The sequence below is a fragment of the Pteropus alecto genome, unplaced genomic scaffold (assembly GCF_000325575.1).
Source record: "Pteropus alecto unplaced genomic scaffold, ASM32557v1 scaffold106, whole genome shotgun sequence".
Taxonomy (NCBI): Eukaryota; Metazoa; Chordata; class Mammalia; order Chiroptera; family Pteropodidae; genus Pteropus; species Pteropus alecto.
The window spans coordinates 12,936,537-12,957,696 of NW_006442103.1; the positions used below are offsets into that span (position 1 = coordinate 12,936,537).

Consider the following 21,160-nt stretch of genomic DNA (forward strand, 5'->3'; position numbering starts at 1 on the left):
GGGGAAGAAAAGCAATTAAAGGACTGTAAGGGGAACGGCATCAGATGTGTATTTCAGAAACATCGTTCTGGCTGCAGCGTGGAAAATGGTACGGAGGGGAGCGAGCTCAGAGAAGCTGCTGTGATGACCCAGACGAGGGCTGCTGACGGCGTGCGCCAAGCAGGGTGGACGCCCGAGGACAGATGTGGATATTATACAGCAGAAGCAAGAGAAAGTGATGACCAATTAGGAACATGGTGAAGAGGGGGAGGTCAGAGATGATGCCATGTTTTCTGCCTTGGGTGGTTAGCGATGGCATTCAGAAACAGAGGACAGGCTAGATGAGAGGACTGGGAAATGACGAATTCCAACGGACACAGTGAGTTTATCTTACCTAATTACACTTACATATGCCTTAATATTACATTGCAAATCCCAACAGTGCAAAGGAGGTCAAGATCATTATGATGCTACCCATAACTACTGAAGGTTTATGTGATTTAGGTGAATCTTCAGATCGAATGTAAAGAATATTTATATTCAAACTTTGAAAGCAAAATTGGAGAGAGAAACTTAAAACTTTAATGAGAAAAAGTATGTTGTTTCTGGTTTTTTTAAATTCTATACATTAATGGACCAGGATTTTTTTCATAAAAATGTGTAACCTAAATCAATGATATCTTAGAATCAAGAAAATTCAATAATTAAACAACTGCATATCCATCATCTACTATTTGTAAGTCACTGTGGAGATATTTAGCCTAAAGAACAAAACGCTAAGAGGAATCATGACAGCTGTCAATAAACATCGGAAAGGCAGGTATGAGAACCGTTTCTTAATCATTTAATCTATCCAGTAGTGGAACAAGCTGTCTCATGAAATAATCACCCCGGCTCCACAGGTATTTAAGCAGAGGCCTGACTGATCATCTCATGGAGATATTAATAGCAATGCTAACATTTATTAGGTGCTTACTCTTTGCCAGGCACTGTGCCAAGCACTTTATATTACCCTCATTAGATATGTCACAATATTCCTAAGCAGAAACTATTATTACGACGTGATGGTTGGTAAACAAATATCTACCTCAGGTGGAAGGTTGAAATACCTAAGGAATATCCAATTCTAGGCTATCTGATTTTGTGATATTAATATAAAACCTAAAATTAAAAGCATCACTTGGTTTATACATTATAGAAACAAGCAAAGCATTTCCTAGTAACTCACATATAACACTGTGATGTCTATGAAAACGTAATATGAGGTTACTATGCCATTTAAACAACCTTGCTCTTATAAAATGAACATTAAGGATCATTCTAAGGAAAATAATGAGAGAAAGTATTATGAAGAAAAAATTAGGTTAGGGCAACTCTAGAGTACCTCTCCCTGAGTTCTAATCCCAATATCTTCACTTACAAGCTATGCTCAATTTCCTCATCTCTAAATTAGGGATAATAATAGCATCTACCTTAAGGGTTATTATAAAGTTAAATGAGATAATACAGTGTTTGGCGCATTGTAAGTACACAATAAATATTAGCAATTATTACCATCACCATTACATACCTGCTGAAAAACATCCTCTTTGGGGTCACGTTTGGTCCCTGAGTGAAGGGTATTCACATGGCCCCCCTCACTGTCACTGGTGACAGATGACCTGCACTCTGGGCCGTGTAGCAGGTCATCCCATAACATATCCTCAGTCTCCGAGTCATGGCGGGTACTTTCTGAGTCTCTTCTGGACATGTTGAGGCTTCGAGAGCCACCATTAATGCCAGATCTAGAGCCCTTTAAAGGAAAAGAAAAAAAAAAAAAGTGTATTTATTTTTTAAAAAAACGCTACATCTAAAATAAAATTAAAACAAATTATCTATGGCGATGGCTGGCAAGCTTTCATAAGCTGATCACCATGTATTCATTTGCTCACAAGGCTTCGCATAACAATAATACATTTTAATATCTCAATGTTAAACTCTGAGGGCTCTCCGACAAACAGAGCTTTAAAAAGAACTCCCTTTAAGAAGTTACTGGCAAGTCAGGGGGTTGTCCGACCAAGGCATCCTGGGATGGAGCGGTTCCTGCAAGCACAACCAGAGGACCTACTCTGGATGCAGGCACGGCAGAGCCTTCTGACACCCACGGTTTACCCTCGTCTAAACACTGAGACTGTGACTATAGATCTAGTCACGTCCAGGGGCCCAGTCACACATGGAAAGGATAATCAGGCAGAGAACAGGATGGGCTGTGCAGCTCTCCTTCAGTACACACATAAATATGAAAGTTTTTCCATGACCCTGCCTGCCTTGTCAATCAAAACCAAAACCACACCACCACCTATGCTGCTCGCCTCAGCATTATAATATTCCAAATGTACAATACACTCATTAGCCCTGTTGGGATTACTGCTCCCATGTCGCAGGGATCCTTTCCCCAAAATCTGTCCTCACCACCTAATGTGGGAATGATGCTTAAGAATGAACTCCATATTCCAAGTGAATATTAAGTAAATTCATCACGTGAGGATTGAGTAACCTCTTTCTGAGCATCACCTATGACACTTTTAAAATAAGAGTTAAAGAGAAAAGAGTTCATGCTCATTCTCAGGGTGAGTAGTCATACAGAAGCTGCCGACAGGTGGACAGAGAGCTGGAGGCAGGAGAGGGACCAGCAAATATACACAGTACCTTGGGACAACCAATCAAAAAGGAATAGGTAAAGTTATTATACTTGACAACGAGCCTTGAATAATGATCTCTTAAAAAGATTCGTTACCTGAATGAAGGCTGCTGATTCAAATTCTGACTCGGCTAGACTGTCTGAATCCCGCACAATATGACACCACTTGGTCGTGGTTTTCTTTACCTGCCCAAAATCAAGCCAACAAACAATAGGAAAATATGTTAAATACCCTGTTACTATTCAGTGATGTAGGAGTTAATGCCTATACTTTCGTTAACTAAAATAAAAATTACCTGAGAGTTTATGTGCCTTGAAAGTATGGATTTTCTATTCTTGACTTCACAACCGTTGTCACTTGAGGCTCCTTCCACACTCCGACGCAATATCATCATCTGTGTCCGGGCGTCACCATCTTCCTCACTTGACAGATCATCTGACATCCCATTACCCACACGCCTAAAAGCCTCCTACAAAGAGAACGTTACTCTTTCACAGAGGACAGCCCAAAATACTCTTAGTGAACTGCACGTGCAAAAACAAAAAAGCATGTAAAACTACGAAGCAGTAAAAGTCACCCAAGCCAAAACTGAACATACCCACGCAGTGCTCGATCTCAATAAGGAAAAATACTGAACCTAAAACTAAACAGCCTAAATAATGAGGCGGTGTTATGCAGCCATAAGAAGCACAGGCTCGAGTCATTATATCTGAATCACAGCTCCTCAGCTTACTAGCTGTGTGACCTTAGGCAATTTACTGTATCTTTCTGGGGCTCAGTTTCGTCATCTGAAAAGCAATGATAATAAAAGCCCCAAGCTCATACGGCTGCTGAAAAAATAAAATAAAATGCATTAACACACGTAAAGGCTTAGAATAGTGCCTGGCTATAGTATGACTCAAAAATATTAGCTATTTCTGTAATTATGAAATGCCATAGTCTAACAAATGAGAAAAAGATTTCAAGACTACAAAGTAGAAGTGTAGTTATAGACAGAGCAGAACATCTCCACCTAAATGTAGAAAATAGTTTCCTAAACTTTACCATACTGTCACCCCTCTCCAGAATGACACGGCCACCTCTACGCCTACCAGCCTACTGCCAACAGTAGCAGAAGCAATAACGAGTTCTAGTCTTAGAAATTAGAAGAATAAGTTACTGTCTTCAAGCGACAATCTCCTTTTCATGTCCTGTGGTTTACATTTCACTTATTTGTTAAGACAAATTATATAAACCTATTGGCATCCATTTTGTATCTCTAACAGAGTCTAACAGGAAAATTTTACACAGAAAAATAGTTTATTGTTATATTTATACTCAATGAAATCTTACCCTACGGCATTTTTCTCCATCTGAAAATTTTGCTTTCTCTGTCATTTGCCATAGTTTAATCTCTGGCCGACACTGTTTCTTCTTGATGATAGGATGTAGACAACTTGAGTCAAGGTCAGGTTCGGTCCCTTTGTTACTTATTAATTTTACTCTTTTAATCCTATTTTTTAAAGAAAGAAAGAAAGATTACTGACTAGTTTCTGAAAGTAGTACCATCTTTCATTAAATCACTCTCTTCTTAGGAGTACAATGTATTATTCCGAAACCCAAGAAAATTGAGAAATCACATTTTTCAGACTTCTAGCTTGCTAAGGGTACAGAGACAGACTATAGCTAATGCTAGTCTCCAAAGACTCAGGTCACTTGAGAGGAAGCTTGTACTTCAGCTTTGCAAGGAAGCAGGTCCACAGTCCTCTCCACTCTCTCTCTCTCGAGGTGCCAAGCCCGACTTCGCATCGCCTGCCTGTGCCACTTGATAAAATGTGCCCCCCTCTCCTATCCTTCAAAACCTGACAGCTCTCAGCTCCTTCATGACTCCTGCTGACTCCTTCACCACAGAACAATCACTCCATCTGCTGAATCACGTGGCCTTTAGCCGGCAAGTAAACACTTATATTTTTACTTTGCTGTGTCTGCATCATACCTGCTACTCTTACCTTCCTAATTAGATGGTAAAATTACTGAGAATGGAGATTCCCAGTGCCCAGCACAATGTTCAGTATGAAAAACGCAAACACTTCGACTGCTGAACCACGGCCTTTAGCCGGCAAGTAACCACTTATATTTTTACTTTGCTGTGTCTGCATCATACCTGCTACTCTTACCTTCCTAATTAGATGGTAAAATTACTGAGAATGGAGATTCCCAGTGCCCAGCACAATGTTCAGTATGAAAAACGCAAACACTTCGACTAGAGTGTAAACATATCTTTAGAAAATATGTGAACATACTTCATCTTCAAAAGAGGAACTGTGAAAGAACTTTGTTTTTCAGTCATACTCATTAATATATGGCAGGATAAGTATTTCCTTATCTTGTGCTGTCACTAGTGCTGCCACGGCCTGCCAGATCAGGAAGAAGGTGGAATCTGTCTCGGATCTCCATCCCTTTCTGTCCTATAGCCCGTTGACACTAGCCTTCTGTCCTGCCTCCCATTTCTAAGGAGGTGATCAGCTTTCACACTGACAAATACCCCATGTTTGTCTTACGATGTTGGCTCAGATAGCTTAAACTATTTACCTTTCCAGAGTACTTGTATTTCTGTAATCTTGTGGTCTAAAAAATCATTAAAGATCAAACAGAATAAAACTTTTATGGTTTTACTGGACTTACTGGTAAGATGACAAGACAGTAGGAACATTTTGAGTAAGCAATTCATTTTAGAGCCCTTTAAAATCACTCCACAATGGTAGTAAGTTTGCACTATGTACTCTTAGGACCTAATCAGATTACACACTGCGTAAACACTAATGTGAATACAAAATTAAGTAAAAATTCCAAAGACTTCCCACCTGTTGCCAAAGAGAGTCCCCCAAAAACTACCACCAGTGGGTGCAGGTTCCACAGTTTCCACAACTCTGACTTTATCAGAGGAGTTATTTCCATTTTCTCGGCTCCCATCACCATTTACAGGTTTTCGTAATTTTCTATAAAAAATGTTTCAACAAATTCAGATTATTCAAGACCTTTTCTATTTCTCCCCCAAAATATTCCTCCAGGAAATTTTACTAACAGATTACTACCTGAAACTAAGTATAGCGAAATTCATTTAACAGAATTAATTTGCAGGAATATTTCTGACTTAAGGGCAAAAACGGGTTCCAAACCAAAGTCCTGTGCTGTTATTTTGTTCGACCATTAAACAGAACTGCTATTCAAAGAGGTTACTAGAAGGAAAACGTTCACATGTATCACTAAGAGTCTCTTCAGGCACTGCTAGCAGAAGAAACTTTTTTTTTTTTTTTAATACAGATGTCAGAAATCTACTCATTTGACATTTAAACAGGAGGACACAAAATAATAGCAACTGATCTCTTATTACTGATGTCCTATGCAGTTACGAGATACGTCCTATAAATACCAACAAGACACAACACAGCATTTTATTTCCTCAGCGAACGTTAAATCATTTGCACTGCATTTTCAAGGAATCTTCTTTTTTGAGGAGAAAAAAAAAGTTTGTTTTGAAAATAATATTCAAAAAGAATATGTTAAAATTCGGTGCACCAAATGAAAAAAGTCTTATTTAGTAACTGCTTAGGGGAACAAAAATTTGCAGATATTCTGAGAAAAGATAATACCACATATACCTGAGAAACCTTTAACAATTTCAAAACCCACACATAGCACATAATCAATAAAAACATGACAAATTCAATGTGTAGAAAAGTCAAATTAATCTTTATTTAAAGCTTAGAACACTTAGAAATCCATTTTTATTATACACTATTGAAAAAGGTAAAAAAATTTTAGTAACACTAACCCAATGTACTAGGATCCTTGAAAATCAAAATTTTCACCAAATTTTAATTAAAACCGAATTTGGAGACCGTTGTTGCAAAAGCATTATTTATAAATTTTAATTAATAATAATATAGGACAATAAAATCAAGAAAAATTCATTTTCAACTAAAAAAATAACATAGGAATAGTATAAGAATTTCCTTTTAAGCAACTGTACTAAATAACAAAAATCCCACGCTGGATTAAAAGTTCATGACGAGGTTTCTTCACATCAAGGAGAAAAGTGAAAAGCAAAGTATTCGGTTTTCTTTTAGGCCAAAAAATAACAAAAAATATATGCAAATCGAAAGATTTATTACTTTAACCGAAGCCTTTATAAATGTCTACAATGCCTTTCCCAGAGAACAGCACACCAAGAGCTACTGTCCCATCTCACCTTCTCCTCCGGTTCCCGTTGCTCCCGGATGGCCTTGTTATCTGAGCAGACACAATTTGACAGTGGACGGTTCCCATGAGTAACATAAGGCACAAGGGTCCAAGCACTTCGCTTACATTCACAATGGGCATCATATAATACAGCACGAGTGCTATGACTGAAAAGAAAAGGTTTCAAAAATGTAAAACATTAGGGCTCATCTTTAAAACCAATTTGAGCAACTGCACAAATTATTTCGACAAAAATCTATCGTTTTATAAAGTCCACAAGTAAAAGCACGTAATTTCCTTTAACACCTCTTCTTGCACATTAGCCCTTCCTGGCAGCACAATGATCTATGAGGATAACCGTACAACCGACGGGCAGAGTATGTAGCCCAGAAACAGACGGCAGTATATGTGAAAACCTAATACGTATAACTTATCCAGATGAGAAAGAAACAAATTCTTCAATAACACACACATGGGAAAATAGCTAACTCTCTGCTTACAAATGACCAAAGAAATGCACATTAAATGAGTAAAATGATAGTTTTTGTACATCAAATTACGTAACAATTTCCAAATTATAATGATGCTAAGATTGCAGTAAAACAGGCACTCTCATCCACTACTTTCCAAAAGAACTGTGGCACCGAAAATTTCACTATATGTACTAAAAGCCTTAAAATGTTGACACTCTTTGGCCTATTAATTGTCTTGGAGAATAAATCCTAAAGAAATATAAAATATGGAAAATTTTGTTCATGATGGCATAACGAGAAAAAATAGAAGCAACCTAAATGCTCACAATATGGGAAGGGTTGTGTATATTATGGTTTTATAAAGTTTTACATAATGGAATACTACGTAGCTATAAAACAGTATTTACGGTAAATTCAGATGATAGATTTATACAGACATTAAAATGAGTTTTAAGTGGTGTGTCCATATAATGGAAAATTATACAACCATTAAAATGATAGTTGTGAAGACTTTAGTACAATGAAATAAAATTTAAAATGCAGTTCCTTATTCACACTAACATTCTGAGTACTCAGTAGGCGCACGTGGCTAATAGTTACTGTATTTACCATAATCATGTAAGAAATTTCCATGATCACAGAAATCCTATCGAACAGCATTGTCACAACTTTAAAAAATTAAACTCATAAATACATAAATTTAGAGATATTATTCATTCTATAACTTAATTCAAAAAGAACTGACATGAGAAAACAAAAATCACCCTAAACCCTTCCACCCTAACCCAACCTTCGCTTCTCTCTGTTCTCATTCGAGTCTTTTTGCACAGGGTTAAGCAGTGTACACTGCGCACTTTCAGAGAGCTTTCCTGGTAGGCGGTGGCGATATAGTGGTAAAGAGAATGAAGTGAGTCCCTGTACATTGTGAGAAGAGAAGAAAAAAATCAGGCAGTTTAATCAATAAATATAGAAATTAATTAATACAGAAATCAAAATAGACTCCTGGGATAGTGGCTGGGGAATGTAGGACGATTTAGAAAGCATATGTGGGGACAGACTCTCTATGAAAGTTACATCTGAACTGAGATCTTGAAAAAGAAAAAAGATCGCCATGTGAAAAGGCTTAAGATTGTTTCAAAAAGAAAGAAAAGTTCTGTGTGAGGCACAGAAAAAGCCATTATGCCCAGAGCGGGCACGGAGGAGAAGGGTGAGACATGATGTAAAAGAGGTTAGCAAGAAGGAGTGCTCAGGAGTTTGCATTTTCTTTCTAAGGGCCATGAGAAGTCACTAAAAAGTTGTGAGCAGGAACATGATGCGACATAGTTTCTGTTTTAAAAGATTTTTCTAATTGCTGTGAAAAGAGTGGTTGGTAGAAAGAAGATCAGAGCAGACGTCATTCTAGTGGTCTAAGCAGAGATGCTGGTGCTGTGGACTCTGATGGTGGCAGCGGAGACTGAGATAGACAGAATGAAGACATACTTTGGAGGTAGAGCTCACAGACCTGGTGACAGATGGGATGTGAGAGCTGATGGCAGAGTAGAATAGGAAGACTTAGTTTTCACTTGAAAATTGGGCAGTTGCTGGTATCATTTAATGAAATGTAGGAGGTCCAAGAAAGGAACATGCTTTTGCAAAAAAAAAAAAAAAATTTGTTAAAAAAAAAAAAATTAAGAGTTCCATTTTGGATATAAATTCAAGATACCCACTAAATTTCCATGGAAATATCGAGCAGGCAATTAGATGTACAAGTAGGACGTTCAACAGAGATCAGGCCTGAAGATATAAATTTGAGAATCACCAGTATATCAACTATATTTAAAACAATGGAGCTTGATGAAAATACCTAGAAGGGTAGAGAATCTGGGATCCACCCTGGAAGTAATCCAATATTCAAATGTCAAAGAGAAGACAGAAGGCCTGGCCAATGAGGCAGGAGGGAAGAAGTTCAGGAGGGGAGACTGCAACAATTGTATTTGCTCTCTGTGAACAAATAATTTTAAGATGATCTCCAAATGGTGTGCGTCCCTTCATTTCTTTGAACTTTAAACCATCAAATAAAAGGGTCAATGTAAGAACAGCAAGGTCTGCATTATCTAATAGCAAAAGCAGCTAAAAAAAACAACTGCCATAACTTATTCCATCTCCTCCAATTACCTTGCATGAGGTAAAGCAGTAGCAGCCAAACAAAGATTCTTAAAGAGGTAACTTGAATCCACCAACTGCTGAACAATGGGAAAAACACAACTCGAACAAGCCCCTTCCGAGTCAGGGATGTCCATGGAATTTCAGGTTTGGCTTTGGCAAATGTTGAGCCTTTAAATATACAATAAAACAAAACATCAAACCTTTACATGCACTATAGCAATACCCACTTGTAACACTATTAAAAACAGGTGAGAGCAAAAATGTTTGTTGAATGTAATAACTTCTTGCCTCTATCTCTGGGATAGGAGCTCAAAATAAGTCTGGCTCACTTGAATGTTATACAATATATTTTTCTTAATTACACAACAGTGAGTCTCCAAGTTCACCCCTCCTTCATCCTTATGGAAACCATGTAATTTATGTAGCCACGCAGTACTAAAGCAAAGGAGGAAAAAATGCTCAAGACTGAACGATGAGGTAAGAACATTACTTTTGGAAATGAAAGTACACTATCACATAGGGAAGATATCTAAACATAATCTTTAGTGCTACTACAAAATAATAGTATACATAGGGAACAAACCAAATTTAGAACTCACCTCTTATTAAGTCAACATCAATCAAGTCTGGCTTTATGTGACCCATCTTTTTTGGTTTGTTTTTGAAGCCCTAGAATGAAACAAAACAAAAACGGAAATAAACAAAGGAAAAAGTCCCTTTTAAATACAAAAGGTAAACTTACGTTTCTTTTTCTCTATATCTGACTCCCTTTTACTGGGAATATTTAATCCTAATGCTCCTTAAAAGAACTTGTCACTGATACTTATTTTAGTTTTTAGTTTTATCAAGTAGCGCATGCGTACACTCTAATCACTTTTTAAAATAATTACAAAGTGCCAAAAGATCAGTAAGAGAAAAATATTAATCCCATGACCCATCTCTTCCCTCTCAATTTTATTCATTAAAAATAAATAACTTTCATCTTTTTTTTTAGCTGTGGCTCTTGGTATTTACTTCCATACTTCTAAATAATGTTTATATTGCTATTTTTAAATTTACTGATTTTAGAAATCATCTACTGACTCCTAATTAGTATATAAGAATTCAGCTCTCTTTTACTACTAATCCCCACGCATCCTAACTTCTACTCCCCAAAACATACTGATTTTTAGATCAATCAGTAATTACAGTATGATCACCATGAAATATCATTCTCGATAAGCTATATTACATTCTTCCATTTACTTTATAAGGTCAAAATATTTACCATTTTGCAAATATTCAAATACTCAAATTTAATCGAAGTCCTTTTTCTCTAAAAAATTATATTAAAAATTATTTTTAAAAAACTCTTGGCAACACCCTTGCCAGAACCCTCTATCTTTCTGCTCCAATTGGACTTGTTGCTCTTTGGCCTGCTACACAGCTATAATCCCAGAACTTCTCTTCACTGTCACCCTGACAATTCCATCCATCGCTCTCTGTGGTATGGAGAACCCCTACTTCCTATATCCCATGTCTTCTTGGAGCACATCCTTCAGTAGCTTCCTGAGAAAGGGGTCACGAATATATTGAATCCTTGCATGTTCTAAAAATGAATTCATTCTATCTTCACTTTTTAAAATTACACTAGGTATAGAATTCTGAATTAATAATTTTCCCTCAGGAATTCAGACATTGTTCCATTGTTTTCTAGCTTCCGATGCCATCTGATTCCTGACCCTTTGCACGTGAATAGTTTCGTTCCTCAACTCCTCACTTTATTCGTGGTGTTCAGAAATTTCATAATGAGGTGCCTTGATATGAATCTTTTATCATCTGTTGTGCTGAGAATCCTTTCCATACGAAAATTCATGTCTTTTAGTTTTACAGTTTTCCTATATTTTTATAGTTCTTACCTTCTAAACCTTTTAACTTTTGTCTCCTATTTTCTACCTTTTTTTGTCTTTTTGCTTTGCTTTCTGTAAATTTCCTCAAATTCTATTAAATTTTCATTTTAATTCTTTGAGTTCATGTCTATTCTCTTTCATATTAGAGGATTTCTTCAAATATCTAGTGATCACTGGCTGTCCATTTATATATTACAATGCAGAGCTAAAAACCCAATGGACCCAATATTCTACTCCTAAGTATATACTCAAGGTAAATGTGTATCTATGTCACTAAATAATGTACACAAACTGTTCACAGAAGTATTGTTTTTAAGTGCTCCAAACTGGAAATTACCCACCAGTAACAAATGGAAATAGCCCATCAACAGTAGAATAATTGTGGTGTTATACTGAATAAACTACAATTGTGCGACAATGTGAATGAATCTCACAAACGTAACTGTAAATAAAAGGAATTAGACTCAAAAGGATATGTACTGTATAATCTCATTTATATACAATTCAAAGAAAGGCACAATTAATCTATGTGCTAGTAGTCAGGTTACTGGTTACCTTCATTGCTGGCAGTGAATGGAAGAGCATGTGAAGGGAGCTTCTGTGGGACAGCTAATGTTCCATTTCTTGATCTGAGTGCTTGTTACACAGTATATTTTTTTGTGAAAATTCCTCAAGCTGTAAACTTATAATTCTGTTATATGTGTGTACACATGAGTATATTTATGTTTACCGAATGTGGTTTACTTCAATTAAAAACACTTACGAGAAGCTCTGGATATGTGAGTGTAGCTTATAGATTTAGGGCTTCACTGCAGGGTAACCAAGCAGAAAGCCTGAAGGAATCACCAAATGTCATATCAGGAGACAGTTCTTCTGGGGTCATTCACATTGATGGAATCATCAATTATCAGTCTCTAGAAGCATTTATTATGCAGACATTCAAGGCTCTTTAAAATAATCCTCTATCACTATTTGCAGGTGACATAATATACATAGAAAACCCTATATTCAGTAAAGTAGAATATGAAATTAATATACAGAAATCCGTCCATCACATTCCTATACACTAATAATGAACAAATAGAAGTAGATATTATGAAAACAATCCCATTTACAACTGCATCAAAAAGAATAAAATAGAACTACCAGTCAAGACAGCAGTGTGCTCGTCTCCTCCTATGACCGCACCAAAATTACAGCTAAATTATAGAACCACTCTTGAGAATCACCTGAAGATTAACTGAACAGAACTCTTATAACTAAAGATGTAAAGAAGAAGCCACGTGGAGACTGGTAGGAGGGGCAGAGATGCGAAACGGGATGGTCCCAAACCCATGTGAGGCAGTTAAGAACCAGGAGGGATATCTTGGTTTTAGAGGTTCTGCCCCCACCGTCCCTGAGGAGCAAGGGGTCTCAGCCCCATAGCAGGCTCCCAGCCCAGGGATCCAGTGGCAGGAAGAGGAGTCCCCAAAAGATCCGACTGTGAAAACCAGCTGAGTTTGTGGTTGAGTGAGACAGAGGGTGGCTGGAGTACCAGGCACTCCTCTTAAAGGGCCTGTGCATGAACTTACTCGCTGACAGACTCAGTCACTCTGAACTCCAGCACTGGTACATCAGCTCAAAAGGAGCCAGTGACATACAGGGAGGAACTAAACTCTCTTACTTCAGGGTGAAGCCTGGAGGAGTAGCTCTCTCCACCATTTTGTTCCTTTGTTGAGCCTTCCCCCCACAAAGTCGGCAGATCCTCTGCTGAGCGACCCCACTCCCGCCATAGCCTGCAAGCACAGGTAGGCACTCATCATATCTGAGTCTCCATTAACTTGGTTAACAACAATCTTGTCCCACCCTGGTGATTCTCTGAGAACTAGCTCCACTCGATTCACATGACAAACCAAACATCTTTCAGAGGCTAGTCCACCTAAGCATCCAGCCCATGCCCATGCTGTGACTTCCCGAAAATCTCTGCAGACTTTACTAAAATCTCGGAAAGGTCCACAAACCCCAAACAAGTAGCATTTGCCTTGGTGTGAACTATACCTCTTGTTAACCCATTTCCTGTTCAGGAAAAAAAGTCAGCTTACTGTGTTAATTTAATTTGACATAAACGCGCTCTTTGAAGCTGAAGCAAATCTGACTGGTTTTCAACGTGAAAATATAAAAACGATTCTTAGAGTTATTTCTAAACAGAACTTGTCTCTAATCCTAATGTAACAGAAATGTGTACATAAATCAAATTCATCAAATGAATCTTTGGCTAATGACTGTTCAAGAACGATATTAACATCATGCCTAGGAATGCTACGTTTTCAAAGATTTGACACTTTCAGAGATTGAGAATTACTACATTTTATAAATGGAAATATCACTACTAAAAACAGAATGCTATAAATAAAATGATGTCATTTGTTTCCAAAGACTATTGTTACACTAGAACGATGCAAAAATAATAACAAAAGCAAGATATTTCATAGCAAACTTTGGGGATAAGGTTAAGTTTGTAACCCACGAGTTATCTCGGGGTAAATGCTGCAACCCCAAACGCTGCCAGCGAGTATCCTCAAGACAAACGGTAAATGGGTTAAGTGACCCCCCAGCCTGGCACAAGTGGCAGCCACCTTTGGTTTGCAGCGTAGCCTCTTCCAGGTGCCTCTAAACCCAGCACAGGCAGCTACCAACTGTAGATCAATTGGTAGATCCTACCAGATGGCCCTGGGCCAGGCGCAGACAACAGATGACCTTGACCCATACCAATTTATTTATCAAATGTAGTCTTCAGACCTACCAAGCAGGCTATCATTTAGAATCAAAGGAAAGATAGTTTCCCAGACGAGAAAAAGCTAAAGAAGTTCATTACCACTAAACCAGTATTCCAAGAAATGTTAAAGGGACTTCTTTTAGAAGATGAAAAATATGAATAAGAAAACAGAGGGAAGAAAAAATTCTCACTGACAAAGGCAAACACTTAAAGCAGTAGATCATTTATAAAACTAGTACAAAAGTGAAAAGGCAAAAGAAGATCATGTGTAATTACAACAATAAATTGATACACACAGAGAAGTAAAAAGTAGCAAAACAAACATGAAGAGGGTGAGTAAAAATTGTAGTAATTTTACAATGTGCTCAAATTTAAGCAACTATAAATATAAAACATACTACAGTAAACATAGCTGATATATACGAAGCACATGGTAACCACACACCAAAATTCTGTTTGATATACAAGAGAAAGGAATCCAGACATAAAACTGTATAGAAAGTCATCAACATACAAGAAAGCGAGAGAATAAGAGAGGAATTATAAAAACAACCAGAAAACAATTAAATAGCAATAACTACATACCTACCAATAATTACTTTAAATGTAAATGGACTAAATGCTCCAAACAAAAGATATACGGTGGCTAAATATATAGAAAAACAAGACCCACTTCTGATCAAAAGACATACGCAGACTGAAGGGGATGAAAACAGATATTTCATGCAAATGGAAACCAAAAAAAGCTGGAGTAGCGATACTTAAAACAGGCAAAATAGACTTTAAAACAAGGGCTGTAACAAGAAACAAAGAAAAGACTTACGAGCTTCCCTGCAAGCCAGAGTTACCTCTAGAGAGCTGGCCTGCTGGCAAACTTGTATGAGAAAGGCTCTAGGAAGACCCTGTGAGGGTGCTGCTGTGGTGCTCCTCTCTAATTCATCATGGATGACCCGTGGCAGAAAGATATCAACCCAACAAGTGGATATAACTTCATTAAGATAAAGGGATCAAGCCAACAAGAGGATATAACTCTAATAAACGTCAATGCACTCAACGTTGGAGCACCTAAATACATAAAGCAAATATTGATGGACATAAAGAGACTGACAATAACACAGTAATAGTAGAAGACTTTAACACCCCATTGACATCAGTGAATAGATCATACAGAAAGGACAACAAGGAAACAGTGGCCTTATACGACCCATTAGACCAGATAGACTTAATTGATATTTTTAGGACATTTCACCCAAAAGCAGAATTATCATTTTTTCAAATGCACATGGAACATTTTCCAGGATAGACCACACATTAGGTCACAAGTCTCAATAAATTTAAAGAACACTGAAATCATATTAAGCATCTTCCTTGATCCCAGTAATATAAAACCAGAAACCAATTACAAAAAGAAAACTAAAATACACACAAACACATGCATGCTAAAATAACATGCTACTAAACAATGAACAAGTTAATGAGATCAAGGGAAAAAATCAAAAGATATCCTGAGACAAATGAAAATGAAAAAACAACCCAAAATCTATGGGACAGAACCAAAGTAGTTCTAAGAGGGAAATTTATAGTAATACAAGCCTACCTCAAGAAACAAGAAAAATCTCAAATAAATAATCAAACCTTACACCTAAAGCAACTAGGAAAAAAAAGAACAAAGCCCAAAGTAAACAGGAGGAAGGAAATGAAGTCTAAAAAACAACAAAGAAAAATCAATAAAACCAGGAACTGGTTCTTTGAAAAGATAAACAAAATTGATGAACCTTTGGCCAGACTCATCAAGAAAAAAAGAGAAAGGGACTAAATAAATAAAATCAGAGATAAAAGAAGAGCAATGAAAAGCAACACCACAGAAATAAAAAATAAGGAAATAGTACAAACAATTATATGCCAACGAATTGAACAAACTGGAAAAAATGGATAAATTTCCAGAAATATACAATCTTTTGAGGCTGAATCAAGAAGAAACAGAAATTCTGAACCAGACAATAACACTACAAAAACAGAAAATTACATTTAAAAGATCATACACCATGATCGAGCAGGATTTGTTCTTGGGATGCACAGTTAATTGATATATTCAATTAACCATGATACACCGCATTAACAAAATGAAAGATAAAAATCATGTAATCATATCAAAAGATGCAGAAAAAGCATGTGAAAAAATCCAACGTCGATTCATGACAAAAACTCTTAGCAAGTGGGGACAAAAGGAACATACCTCAATATAATAAAGACCACACATGATAACCCCACAGCTAACATACTCAATAATGAAAAGCTGAAAGTTTTTGAAGATCAGGAACAAAATAAGGATGTCCATTTTCACTTTTATTCAACATTGTATTGGAAGTCCTGCCACAGCAATCAGACAAGAAAAAGAAAAGGCATCCAAGTTGGAAAAGAAGTAAAACTGTCATTATTTGCAAATGATGCGATATTATATAGAGAGAACCCTAAATAGTCCACCAAAAAACTATAAGAATAACTAAATTCGGTAAAGTAGCAGGATACAAAATTAATATTCAGAAATAGGTTGCATTTTTATACACCAATAACAAACTATCAGAAAAAGAAATTAAAAAAATACTATTAACAATAACATCAAAAACAATAAAATATCTAAAAAGTATCCCAGCCACCCATCCCCCCTCCCCTCTGGCCGTCACCAGATTGTCTTCTATATTTATGAGTCTGTTTTTAATTAATTTGTTCTTTTTGTTCCTTAGATTCCGCATATAAGTGAAATTATATGATATTTATCTTTCTCTGTCTGACTTATTTCACTCTAGGTCGATCCAAGTCATTGCAAATGGTAGGATTTCATTTTTTTAATGGCTGAGTAATATTCCATTGTATATATGAACCATAACTTCTTTATCCAATCGTCTGTTGATTGGCATTTAAAAGTCGCTTCCATATCTTGGCTATTGTGAATAGAGCTGCAGTGACATCATTCTTAACATTTTTTGGATATGTTTCCTTGGGTGAGGGAAACAAAAGAAAATATAAACAAAACTACATCAAACTAAAAATATTCTGCCAAATGAAGAAAACCATCAACAAAATTAAAAGACAACCTACTGAATGGGAGAAGATATACGCCTATGATACATCCAATAAGGGGTTAATATCCAAACTACTGAAGGGACACATACAACTTAACGCCAAAAAAACCCAAACGATCCAATTAAAACATGGGCAGAGGACCTGAATAGACACTTCTCCCGAGGACATACAGATAGATGGCCAATAGACATATGGAAAGATGTATATCTCTAATCAACAGGAAAATGCAAATAAAAACCACAATGAGATACCATCTCACACCTCTCAGAATGGCTCTCATCAATAAATCAGCACACAAGTGTTGGCGAGGATGTGGAGAAAGGGGAACCTTTGTGCACTGTTGGAGGGATTGTTAACTGGTGCAGCCACTATGGAAAATAGTATGGTGTTTCCTCAAAAAATTAATAATAGAGTTACTATAAGACCCAACAATTCCACTTCTGGGTATTAATCCGAAGAAATCCGAAACACTAATTCAAAAAGATACATGTACGTCTATGTTCACTGCAGTATTATTTATAATAGCCAAGATATGAAAGCAACCTTAGTGTCCATTGATAGACAATTGGATAAAGAAGATGTGGTACATATATACAATAGAATATTACTCAGCCATAAAAAAAGAATGAAATCCTACCATTGGTGACAACACAGATGATCTAGAAGGTATTCTACCAAGGGAAATATGTCAGACAGAGAAAGGCAAATACCACATGATTCACTAATACGTGGAATCTGAAGAACAAATGAGTAAACAAAACAGGAACAAATTCATAGACACAGAGAACAAATTGATGGTTGCCAAATGGGAGGGGGTTGAGGGGGTGGGTGAAAAGGGGGAAGGGATTAAGATATATGAATTGGCAGTTATAAACTCAGTTACAGGGATATAAAGTACAGCATAGGAAATACAGTCAGTAATATTGTCCTAACTACCTACGGTGTCAGGGGTACTAAACTTATTGGGGGAAATCACTTCATAAAGTACATAAATGTCTAATCACTATTTTGTACACCTAAAACTAATATAATATTGTATGTCAACTACAATTGAAAAATTAAAAAAATTTAAAAATAAAATACCTAAGAATAAAGTTAACCAAGGAGGGGAAAGACCCGTACCCAGGAAACTATAAGACACTGAGGAAAGAAACTAAAGAGGACACAATGGAAGCAGATACCGTGCTCACGGACTGGAAGGGTTAATACCATTAAAATGGCCACACTACCCAGAGCAATCTATAGATTCAATGCAATCACTATCAAAATACCAATGACATTCTTCTCAGAGATAGAACAAATAACCCTAAAATTTATATGAAACCACAAAAGACCACAAATAGCCAAAGCAATCTTGAGAAAGAACAACAAAGTTGGAGGTATCACAGTCTCTGATATCAAATATACAAGGCTATGAAAATCAAAACAGCATGGTACTACTACAAAAATAAACACATAGATCAATGGAATAGAATAGAGAGCCCAGAAATAAGCCCGTGCTTACACGGTCGATTAATCTATGACAAAGGAGGCAAGAATATACAATGGATAAATGACAGTCTCTTCAACAATTGGTGTTGGGAAAACTGAATAGATACATGCAAAAAAAAAAAAAAATGAAACTAGACTATTCTCTTACATCACATACAAAAATAAACTCAAAATGGATTAAAGACGCAAATGTAAGGCCTGAAACCATAAAACTTCTAGAAGAAAACACACGTAGTAAACTACTTGACATCAGTCTGAGTAATATTTTTTTGGATATGACCCCTTGAGCAAGGGAAATAAAAGCAGAAATAAACAAATGAGACTTCAGCAAACCAAAAGGCTTCTGCACAGCAAAGGAAACCATCAACAAAACAAAAGACAACCTACTGAAGGGGAGACTATACTTGCAAATGATATATCTGATAAGCAGTTGGTATCCAAAATATAAAAGTAACTCACACAACTCAAAAAAAAAAAAAATCTGATCAAAACCTGGGCAGAGGACATGGAAAGACATTTCTCCAAAGAAGACAGACATATGAAACAGATGCTCAGCATCTCTAATCATCAGGAAAATGAAAATCAAAACCCCAGTGAGATACCACCTAACACAGGTAAGAATGTCTATTTGCAAAAAGTCCATAAACAACAAGCATTGGTGAGTATATGGAGAAAAGGAAACACTTGGGCACTGTCTGTGCCTGCAAATTGGTGCAGCCACTATGGAAAACAGTATGACAATTCCTCGAAACACTAAAAATAGATCCACCACAAAACCCAGCAATTCCACTTGTAGGTATTTATCCAAAGAAAATGAAAACACTAATTCGAAAAGGTATACGCACCCCTATGTTCACTGCAACATTATTTTAAATAGCTATGATATGGAAGCAAACTAAAGGTCCACAGATCGATGGATTAAGATGATGTTGTGTGTGTGCACACGTATACACAATGGAATGTGACTCAGCAATAAAAAAATGAAATATTGCAATAACATGGATGGACCTAGAAGGTATTATGCTAAGTGAAATAAGTCAGACATAAAAAGACAAAAATACTTATCGTTTCACTTATATGCGGAATCTAAAAAAAACAAAACAAAACAAATAAACAAAATAACAAAAACACTCATAAAAACAGACCGAAGGAATGGTTGCCAGAAGGGAGGGGATGGGGGTAATGGTTGAAAACGGTGAAGGGGAATGTAGTCGGTAATACTGTGATAAGTTTGCACGGTGACAGATGATTACTAGAATTAGTGGAGCAGTGCCCTGTAAGATACAAAAATGTCAAATCACTATCTTGTACACCTGAAACTAATATAACTAATATAATACTGTATACTATATTACGCCACATACAATATAGTACTGTTTTATACTTAAATAATAATTTTTTAAAAATAATAATAGGGTGACCAGGTCCAAATGATCCCAAGGCCTAGTCATTGCCATCCTCTGCCTAGGAGGGGCTGATGCATTTGGTCCCATCTATGTTTCCATCTTTCAGACCTTGACTACTTCCTTAAAACATTGCCATAAAAAATAGTTTGATTTTATCATTTTCATCAATTTCTTTGCCCTCAGAGACCAACAGAGTCTATCAAAAGTGGCATGTTAAAAATTAACTCGGTGCTGCATAAATGCTTTGGAAATTATTTGTAAACAAACCTGTTATATCAACTATACTTTGCTTCCTACCTTAATGTCTTCTGGATTAAAGACACCTAGAAAATAAATTCACAAATCCTTAAAATGTTAAAAAAATAATAATAATAAAATAATCCTCCAGTATTCTCCTTGGTTAGGGAAGCTGAAGACTGCTATGATGGAAGTTTTGAGATTAGACAAAGGGCTCACAATTCTGCCTTTATTATCACAACTCCTGCCTGTCCTTCCTTCACTGCCCCCAGAGCCTGTCCACTTAACTTTCTCAGGAGAAATATTACCAGTCTCCTGCCTAAGGGCACTGTTAGTCTTTAAGAAGAGGTTGAAGAGAAGACCAAGAAGTCCAACCTCTCTGTTTACAAAGTTCATTCAATCTCCCATTTTTAGACCGGTAGCTCACTCTCTGTCTCACACAGAATCTGGTGCATTCAAGTCCTATGCCTTTAGGGGGAGCTCTTCAGGGCAGCTGGCTTACCTCTCTGGGACAATGCCCTGCTCTCCTAACACTCCTCCACTATTTTTCATCTTCCAAAAATGCACTGACTTCTCATCTGCTGAGATCTCCCTCCTCAATCTTATTCCTTGACTTTGTGGATACATCCATTTTGTACATCCCTTTTATGTATTCTTTTAATGTAATTTTAGGGATGACTCAGAAGAGAGAGATTATAAATGTATGTAACCAACCTATCACATTCAACCAGAAACCTAGTCATGAACTTTTATTCAGAGGGTGAAGAAAGAATCCTTTCAGGGCCTTCAATTAATGTTA

The 21,160-nt window shown here is 36.7% G+C and overlaps 1 protein-coding gene across 3 annotated transcripts in view; it reads right to left on the reverse strand.

The window, feature by feature from the left end:
- PHTF1 (putative homeodomain transcription factor 1) overlaps positions 1-21,160 on the reverse strand; it is a 45,290-nt gene that overhangs the window by 9,987 nt on the left and 14,143 nt on the right. For all 3 annotated transcript variants that reach the window (XM_015595345.2, XM_015595346.2, XM_025038465.1), the window contains exons 4-11: positions 10,099-10,168; positions 9,509-9,667; positions 6,892-7,048; positions 5,504-5,638; positions 3,993-4,152; positions 2,956-3,129; positions 2,756-2,845; positions 1,550-1,771 (exon numbers count right to left, since the gene is read on the reverse strand). In XM_015595345.2, coding sequence (XP_015450831.1) covers positions 1,550-1,771; positions 2,756-2,845; positions 2,956-3,129; positions 3,993-4,152; positions 5,504-5,638; positions 6,892-7,048; positions 9,509-9,667; positions 10,099-10,168 — 1,167 coding nt within the window. The remainder of the gene's footprint in view (positions 1-1,549; positions 1,772-2,755; positions 2,846-2,955; positions 3,130-3,992; positions 4,153-5,503; positions 5,639-6,891; positions 7,049-9,508; positions 9,668-10,098; positions 10,169-21,160) is intronic.